This window comes from Rhinopithecus bieti, unplaced genomic scaffold (assembly GCF_001698545.2).
Source record: "Rhinopithecus bieti isolate Rb0 unplaced genomic scaffold, ASM169854v2 scaffold_32083, whole genome shotgun sequence".
NCBI lineage: Eukaryota > Metazoa > Chordata > Mammalia > Primates > Cercopithecidae > Rhinopithecus > Rhinopithecus bieti.
The window spans coordinates 3,197,748-3,207,592 of NW_016814096.1; the positions used below are offsets into that span (position 1 = coordinate 3,197,748).

General features: G+C 43.6%; 1 protein-coding gene across 1 annotated transcript in view; it reads right to left on the reverse strand.

Annotated features, from left to right (window-relative positions):
- The window catches only part of SLC1A2 (solute carrier family 1 member 2), a 167,143-nt gene extending 157,528 nt beyond the window's left edge, over nt 1-9,615 (reverse strand). Inside the window, exon 1 of the mRNA XM_017849685.1 lies at nt 9,008-9,615. Coding sequence (XP_017705174.1) covers nt 9,008-9,024 — 17 coding nt within the window. The 5' untranslated portion in view covers nt 9,025-9,615. The remainder of the gene's footprint in view (nt 1-9,007) is intronic.
- Between the last annotated feature and the right edge of the window lie 230 nt (nt 9,616-9,845).

The window sequence follows — 9,845 nt, forward strand, 5'->3', positions numbered from 1 at the left end:
AAAAAAAAAAAAAAAAAAAAAGAAACCTGAGGAAAATGATGACCTTGAATTCTCCCCAGCCTGCCCATCAGAATCCACTTTCCCTGTCTTAAAGGGCAGACAAAAAAATGACTATTTCTGGAGAACAGGATTGGGACAGCAGATAGTCTTTTACTTTTTTACTTTATGCCATTTTATAATATTTAAGGTTTTTATTTTTTAAGATACAGCTGTATTTATTTACTTATTTATTTCTAACGAATAAAAATTGTATGTATTTATGGTATACAACATGATGCTTTGATATACACGTACACTGTGGAATAAAATAAATCAAGCTAATTAATGTATCCATTACTTTACATACTTATCATTTTTTGGTGGTGAGAACACTGAAAATCTACCGTTCTCCCAATTTTCAAGTACACAATCCATTGCTGTCAACTCTAGTCACCATGCTGAACAATAGACCACTTGACGTTATTCCTCCTACCTGAAATTTTGTATCATTTGACCTGTAAGGTACAGCATTTTATTACAGATGATAGCTTTGTGGATGCCTGAATATTCTGATCACAAGCAACCAGATTCATTATTTTATTACCTTTCAAACATTTGAATCTAGAAAGCGGTGGATGCTGTGACATGCTACCCAGATCCCTATCCCCCCACGTTCAGGACTGAATGATTCATTCGCCCAGCTGCTGGGAATGTTGATAAGTGACAGCTCTTAACTATATTCCCCCCAACCCCAACCCTGTCCCCTGTTCCAGCACAGCCCCATTCAATAGCTCGTTAATGCAGGGGTAGAGAGGCCCGACTGTTTTCCTCAATTCAAGATCATTCTGAAGGGTCATCCCTGTTCCAGAGCTCCTAGTCAGTGGGCAGGCTTTGGTGCAACTGTTTCAACCTCTCCCTCTGCCCACCCTTGTTTCCCTCATTCCTTCATGAGGATTTATGCTGAAAGCTCCTCCGAATAAACTCCATGCACACAAGTCTCCATCTCACAATCTGCTTCCTGGGACCAACCAATGTCACCTCAACCCCAGTGTATCAATATCTGTGGAAAGAATCTAAAGTTCAATGCTCTCAGACTAATAGATAATGAGTTCTCCATTTGAAATGTTAGCAATTAATTATGATCTAAAAATCAATGATCCTTCAAATGCTAAGATTCTATGAAGAGTTTATAAATATCTGCTGATTGATGGGATTGAGTTCCATAAAAATACTGGGAAAATAGATTCAGTCTATAATTCCATTACTCTCTATTCTTAGAAATTAGTCCAATATTTATTCTTTACACTTTTTCTAGACCATATGTTGCATATAAATAGAAAAAATGATAGCTGAACCAATCCCCCAGGTACCATCAGCCACTTCAGAATATCTGAGATGTGTGTTGTTGGTTAATAACCATCCATTTCACTCTTGAACAAGTTTGTCTAATTGGGTTTTGTTCATGCTGACATCCATCCACTTTCCTAAGAAATCTACCCAATTCCAACTGTTCTTTCTTAATTTTTTTAGAGACAGGGTCTTGCTATGTTGCCCAGGTTGGAGTGCAGTGGTTATTCACAGGCATTGTGATAGTTAGCTCACTGCAGCTCCCAACTCCCAGGCTCAAGAGATCCTCTCGCCTCAGCCTCCTAAATAGCTAGGACTACAGGTGCACACCACTATGCCCAGCCCAACTGTCCTTTTAAGTAAAGATTGAGATTAAACACAATCTTCAGCAGTTAGCTTTCCATGATATCTAAGAGAGAAGGATGATTTTCTTCCTTTCTCTGTTTTCTTCTACCTATCTCCCTTCGTGTACTACTCCTTCTTCCATTTAAAATTCTCTTGTTTGACATCTACAAATAGGTCTGACAATCATTTTCAATTACCTAAACTTATTCTCACTTTTTTATGGTGACCTTTTCTTTTGAATGCTACATCTCCACTCAAAGAATGACTTCTTTCTGTAATAATTGTTGTCCTCCTTAAGGCAGTGCCTCTTAAATTCTTTAAGATTCTTTAAGAATTTAAGATTCTTACGTTATTTTTTCTTCAGAGGCACCTGGCTATCTTGCTTTTTTTGAATGAAATTATTGAAGACACCCACTGGAACAAAAAATAAAAATAAAAAAAAAAGCAAAAGAAGGATCCATGAAATTTTAAGGAAATGTGGATTTATTGAAAAATATGGATAATACAAAACACTGTACAATTAGATGACAAAAAAAAGAAAACTCAGTAACAGCATAAAATCAAAACTTCTCTAAGTTTCAGTTTTTTCATCTCTAAAATGAGATAATATTCCCTAGGGGATTTTCAAGGATGAAATGAAGTCATGTATATATAGCCACATAAGCTTGGCTGATCCTATTTATATTTGTTTATGGTGATATTGAACACTGTAGATATATGTCATTGCCTCACTCTTACCAAATTTCATACTTGGTGGAGAAAGCTTTTATAATCAAAAGAGAATGAAATGCCATGGATATTGGGATTCCCTAAGGATTGAAGGGCTTCCAAAGGGAGTCAGACCACCACCAGTGTGGACCAAGTGCTGACATTTACTGCCATCTGTTGGGTGATGAGCAAACTGTTCCACTCTTTAAAACACACAGAAATTCGCTTCTGGAAGATTTCTTCCTCAATTCAAAAGGCATCCCTAGCTCATCACTGTTTGCATATGCTGTGAAATAAACATCAGCCCCACTCATATAGAGACAAGACCAGTAGCTGTTTCAGGAAAAAGCGTAAGTTAAGTCACAACCCTAAACAGCCACACCTGAAGGCTGCAAAAGAAAAAAATTAATTCCAGGGGCTGCTATATGCTCGGCTACATTTGCCACTACAAAGCACATACCCAAGGCTCAATTCAATATCTCAAAGGTTGGGACCCATGTGGTCATGCCCTGGGCTCTTTCAAAGCACTGCCTCTAGACCAGACAATGCTATTGGCTTCCTGACAACCAAACCAATAATCACAAAATAATTACCTCTCCATTAAATACAACCTGGAGCAAAGTTAAAGAAAATAACAAGCAGTGCTTGGGTGGGGGTTGGGGGAGGGGAAGGTAGCTTGAATGATCCTTCCTTACATAGAAATGAGATTTTGAATAATTCTTCAAATCCAAAACCACTAGGCAATCGTATATACCAAGAGGATGGAACGCATGCTTTCAGTCTCTCGATAGCTTCCTTGGAGAGGTAAGGGGTCAAGCAGGTAACATGAGAAAAGTAGTCCCAGAACAGACTGTGCGCAACCTGAAAGGTATATGCCCTATCTCAAGAGACAGCCATTCCTCAACCCCAGTTAACCCCTGCCCTGCTGGACTAAGAGGTGTGGCCTAGTAACTACAGGCATGGATCCCAGAGCCAGGATGCTTGGGTTGAAGGCCTAGCTTTGTCACTCACTGGCTGTAAAATCTTGGGCAACTCACCTACTCTTTCTGTGCCTCAGTTTCTATACCGGTAAAATGAGGTTAAGAGTCACTCCTGCTGCATCATATTGTTGTGGGGATTAAATAAATTGATACACATTAAAGCATTTAAAGCCATACTGGGATATAATCACTCAATAAATGGTACCAAGATAAAAGGAAATGTTGTTTGTCATCAGATCTCCCAATTTTTAAGAGAAGCCAGAATCAGGATTTTTTTTTAAGGTAAAACATTTTTAAGTATAGGTGAACAATTAAAACAGGTCCAAAATCCTCTGTGAGCCTAAAAGAATATACCCATGGGCCACATACAGTCCACAGGCACCCAGTACCTCATGTCCAGTGCTGGGAAAAAGGCAAAGCGGGAGGCAGTCAGGTCTCAGACTCACTTCCAACTTCATCACCAGCTCTGTGATCCTGACAACACAGTGGCTGGGAACTTGGGATGGCAGAACCACATGACAGAAAGTCCTGTGCCAGATTACAAACAGCAAGTGACAGATGGCTCTCCTGACCAAACGTAAGAGAAAAAAGTACTCTCAGTGACATAAGTGACGCCTCTAACATAGACAGGGCATGGGGACAGCATCTCCCTCCTTGACCCCAAACACTTCATTCAAGGTCTTTAACATTGCCGTCATCTATCCTAGAGACCAGGATTGACACAGATCAAGTCCAGCCACCAAATCGAGTTCATTCTTTTCATTCCATTTTCAAAGGACAGTTCTTGCTCAGTGAGTCCATACTCTAAAGCAACTGTCGAGATTGCCAAAAACACCAAACGGCAGTTCCACAAACAGTGGTCATATCTGCTTATCCAAGTGAGACATTAAATACATGAGTGAAAAATAAATAAATATCATCATCATTGAGAAACAACACTTTTTAAAAGAAAAACCAAAGCATTAAGAAAATGAGGTCTTCTTTTTAAAATTGTAAAGATCTTCCTTTCATTCTCCTTTAATACTGCGGGCCCATTGTCTTTTCTGACATCATTTAAAGCCAACCAGACAGATTCATAACGAGATGCTAGTCCTCTTCTATTCCACCGACAAATATGTGGCCCATCTGCCTCCAGTCAATGATGGAGCACGTGGAGATGGAGCAATGAGATATTTTTAAACATTCCTTTAATTAATTCATTCCAAGGAGTTGGCACTTGGAGAGTTGCGGGGTGAGGGGCGGGCAGAGGGAGGAGAGAGCGAGCTCACGATCACGGTAAATAAAGAGATTTGCCATAATCTGGATTCTAAAACCCTTTCTATGAAGCATCCTGCCTGGCCCCCAACAAGCTGTTAAGGGCATGAAATCAAAAGCTGCAAGCAAGGCAGTGTCTGGTGTTTGTTAGATGTTTCTTCAGACTGCGAAGACAAGTTCTTTAAATGCAAGCAAAACTAAAATTTTATCTTCAGAATAATGCTTCTGCTTACTATTGCTAGAAGATTTAATACTATTGGTGTGTTAGTAGATTAAAATAATTGTAGTAGATGACTGAAATGAAGAATAGTTTCAGCTCATGCCAAGAGGCAAGCCAGTCCAATGGGGGAAAAATTCAATATGAGAAACAATTCAGTTTGCCTTTAAAAGGGGGGAAACCAGACATCAGGGCATTGTGTGACACAGCCATGGAGGAGGGCAGGGAGGGGAGGATTTACATTGAAATCACTCTGTGTTGAGCTTCAAATTATGAAAAAGCTTTGCAATTCTGGAACTGTAGGATTTATGGCACACTGACCCAGAAATCTCACACTTAGCTGTTAAATATAATGCTCGTTTTTTGCAGCTGAAACATCATTGCTTAAGGACTTTTCCTTGTCTGACACATCCTTTAAAGCCAAAGCCAAAGGAGACACAAAACACCTAATTGTGTTGCATGGAAGAAGAAAAGAAGTGCCATTGGTACTGATGAACAGATTTGTCTTTTGGTTGTTAATAACATGGAGTTTCCGCCTCACAAGTTTCATCTGGATTTAGAAATTATTTCCTGAGAATTAAGCTTTCAATTACTCACAAGCGACTGTCTTAGTAAACATGAAATGGTTTTCTCATAGCTCTACTAATATCTATTTTCCCCAAGGAGGCTGATTTCTATATTATTGAAAATGAGAAAATAAAATTCCAGCCAAGCCTGAGGCATGCAACCTGCAAACCCCTCTAGACCATAGAAGCCCCATATCTTTCACTCATTTCCCAATAAGTCCACTCTATGGGCTCTTCCTCCTGCTGACCTCAGATTCATTCCCAAGGGGAAAAGCGAGAGGACAATGGTTATGGTTTGCTTTTACTTGCTTGAAATAATAAATTCAAGGGGTCTCCCTTGTCAGGGTTTTTCCACTGTCAGCAGATTTCTGTTTCCCTTGCTCTTTAAGTCAAACTGAAGCACAAGCCCTCATGGCTGGCTTTCGCCCTGACCCCTTGGCTCACGGGAGCTGATCAGAAGACAGATTGCCTTGGGTCTCTGACATACAGAGTGACCTAGCCACCCCCCACCTCCAAGAAGATATTTCTAAAATGCCTGCCTCTTCAGCATCTGGGCACTCCACTGTGACCTAGTCTGTAATGGACACTAGCCTGGCTGCCACCAACTACTTATAATCTCTTTCCAATTTGGGTCAGGGACCTAAAAGCCATCTCCGTAATTCTAGCCATGACAGGGGACTCAGAAAGAAAGAATGCTCAACTATTAAATTCGACCTTGCTTTGCAGGAAAATATCTCTCAGAACCTGGGAACTACCAAAGTGTCCACTATTGATTTTTATAGAAACCATATGCTAATAATCTCAATTCCAAATAATCAAAGCCCTCAGAAAACCAGACTGTGGTGGCATACGCTCTGCACAGGCAAAGACCAATGCACAGGTTACAAAGAGAATATCCTAAAAGGCAGTTTGCAGGATAGGTATGCCAAAAGTTTGAGAGAAAGCCAGTAATCTCACCAGCCATGCCCAGCACACATCATTTTCAGATGATAACCCCAAAGCTTTTCCAAGTATTGGAATCTTTCTGGAAAGATGGTATTATATTCTCTCTATATAATTTTATCCTTAAAGTCTATTTTTGTTGGACTGCCTACTTCAGAACCAAATGTGATGAGGTACACAAATGAGCTTTGAAAGTGAAGTGTTAAACAAACATAAGATGTCATTATTGCTTCTAATAATTCTTTAGAAATTGGTAATTAACATGTTCTGCTGCTGTTAATGACATCACCAAATAAATGTGAACCAGAATGGTCAGTTTCCCATATTACCCTATTCCCCAAACATTCTGGATCAAACAGAGTTGAACTGAAAACATATAAATAGAAAGCATATAACAATATTGCTATTTTTGCTTCCTTCTCAGTAATGTATGTTTCAAGGAAACAATTTCAATATTGTTAAATGGCAAAAGCTAACAAAGGAGATAGCCTGAGGAGTCTTAGTAAATTTTTCTCTACAAGGCACATTAATCAAAGATGTTAGAAGGGCCAAGAGATCTCATGAATCCATGTGAACAATTTATTAATAAAAATCCTTGACTGGATGGAGCTAGACTTCTAAAAGGCAGATCCCAGACTGTTTCTGTATCCCCCCAACTCGGAGTTCCTCACATGTGAGTTCCACCCAACAAGTGCTCAGTAAATGCTCCTGGAATAAAACAAGAGAAGAAGAAAGGAAAGACCAGGGCTTCTGAGAATGTCACCTGCTCATCAGTTACTGCTGTTAAATAATAACGGATCATAGATCCTATATTTGTTTCGCAGCCATTCAACTTTTTTTCAATTCTTTCATCTCTTAAATATAAATTCCTCTGATGAATCTTTTCTTAACCATACACAGTGCAGAAAGATGGGATTAATTGGATGGGAATCTTTCTAAAATGCTGAAAATCACTTTGGCTCTATATTGAATGTCACATCATTTGACAGCTTTCATTTAGGACAAAAGTGAAATAAACATAGTTTGGGGTTGTTGTCATAACTTCTCCTCTATCTGGCCATCAAAATAGGGAGTAAGCTGGATGCAGGATTTGGAAGACTAATATCATCCATCTTTTTCACAGATGTTTTCCACCCTAGCCGTTACAAGCAAGGATAAGTCTAGAAGGTCCCTGAAGGCAACCAGAAATGCTTTCATATCTTTTCTCATATAAAAACCTTTTTAATTAAACATGGGAAGGCACTGATCTTGATCAATATGGGCTCCTACTATCTATTTCTAGAGATCTTTTTTAGCACAAGGTACCACCCTCCTTGAACACAGGTGTCTTCTTGAAACATCTTTTTGGAGAAATAATAATCAAAAAAGTCCAAATTGCAGAATGGTTAGGGCAAAGGGAGAGACAAAATTTCTTGCAATGACAAGATGCCAGATGCGTTTGGAAGGACTCTGGGGGACAGAAAAGGAAGGAATTCCTTCTCCTGGACACAGAGAGACAGTTTTAGAAATATTTTCCTTCTATTGGAGATTGCAGTCTAGAGATCTGGCTTTGGATACCAGCTCTTCATGCCTGCTTAGAGATCCATTCCCCTAAAACAAGCCTGCGGAGTTGGTAAAATATCTTAGAAGAAACTGGAAAATGCCAACACCACCACTTGAGCCCAGAGAAGTCCCTGATATTTGCTTTTCACATAACATGGATCCTGTGATCGCTTGCAAGTAAGTGCAATTTTGGGAATTAACCAAAGGGCTGAGCTGCCCAGTCTTTTCATTGCCACTCAGGTTCTATCAAGCCCAAAAAGTTTTCTGAGAGATACTGGTCCAAGGATTCTGTTTGTGGACCTTTCCTTTGATGTGTCCGTATTCAAAGAATCCTTTTGCCCCCTGCAGCCCCTTCTGTCTCTTGCTAAAGACAGATGTCTTTAATTATCACTGTGAGGGAGCTTTCCCCATGCCAACTGCAGTCTCGGGAGGCAGGACACGACTCCAGACCCTTGGGATGAATAGGGAAGCCAATGCTATCCCCGTCCGCTGGAGTCTAGCGACTCCTGCCCTTGTCCCAGACCACACGTTTTCCCGCCTCCTCCCGGGAAGCACCCAAATCTCTTCCACCCTTCCTTAGAGCTAGCCAGGGAGATTCCGCCTTCCAGGGACAAGGAACGATCGGAGTGGGCCCAGTATCTCTACGGCGACTCTGCAAACCTGGCGTTCAAGGCCGGGCGCGCTGGTCCTTGCCCCGCCCCAAGGCCCGGTCTTGGCTCATTCATTCCGGGCCGGTCCCACCTGCAAGCCCGCGTCCGGCCTGCGGCGCCGCTCTCCAGGCGCTGCTACCTCGGTGTCTGCTCACACTGTGCCCAATCCCCTATTGTTTTGAAATCTCAAAAGTAACCTCAAGAGGATTTCTTCCTCACACTCTCACGCCTCCAGCGCACCTTACCCTTTTAATCAAAATAAAACCCTCCGCCTCTCGCATTTTCAAAGGATTAAGCAGCAATCTCCAAGAAAGAAAATCAATCCCCTCCCCACCATCGCATCCCCAGCCAAGCCACTGCTCCGCCACCATCTCCCAGGCCCGCCGCCGACGCCTCTCTGTCCCCATCCCGGATAGGGGCACCACCACCCCGCGCGCGACCCCGCTTTCCCGCGGGTACAGCTAAAAATCCCCTCACCCTTCCGTGGATGCCATGGTCTGGGGAACGCCCCCTCCTCTTCAGCACTATCCGGCAGCTGTGGGCGAGGGAGAGAGCGTGCGCCGGGGTGAGCGCGAAGTGCGGCCGGGAGCGGGATTTAAGAGGAGCCTCTGCCTGCCCTTCCACCCGCCTCCGGGGTAAGCCCTTTAGCGCCTCAACGGGCGCAGGAGGCTCCTGCCGGCGCTAATCCGCGTCCCGGCTCTCCAAGGCGCGCGACCCGCGCTCCCTTCCGCCCGCGGGGATGGCGCTTGGCGTGAGCTCCGGGGGCTCCGAGGGTGGCTTCCCTGAGAGAGCGATGCGCCCAGGGCTGCAGGAGGGCGTACGCCGGTGATGCGCCCCTGCAGCCGCTGCCACCTGTGCTTTGCTGCGGGGCTTGCGGGTGCGGCGAGTGGCGGGAGCAGAGAGTGGTGGCAGAGGACGGTGAGCGTGCGTGCGCGTGTGCGGGTGTGTGCGCGCCGGGGGAGGCGGTGGAGGCCGCTGCGCCCTGGCTCGGCGCCGGCCGGGGAGGGATTGCAAGGTTTAGCCCCGCCGGAGCTGGGGATTTGCAGGCGATCCCTCTCTATTTTCGTCGAGAGCTGACATCACCCGCGCCGCCGCCTGGGGCAACTCCTTTAACCGCCGCCCCCCGCCCCCAACTCCAGACGCGGTCCCTCCTCTGCCATCCCTCCCCCCAGCCTCTCGCCATAAATTAGCCAAATAAGAAAAGAGGCCCCACCGCTCGTCCGGGAAGGCTTGGGCAGCCGGTGGCAGGAGCCCAGGATCTAACGAGTTGCTATTGTTTCCCCTGAAGCCCGCGTGGCCCCGGGTCACCCCGTGA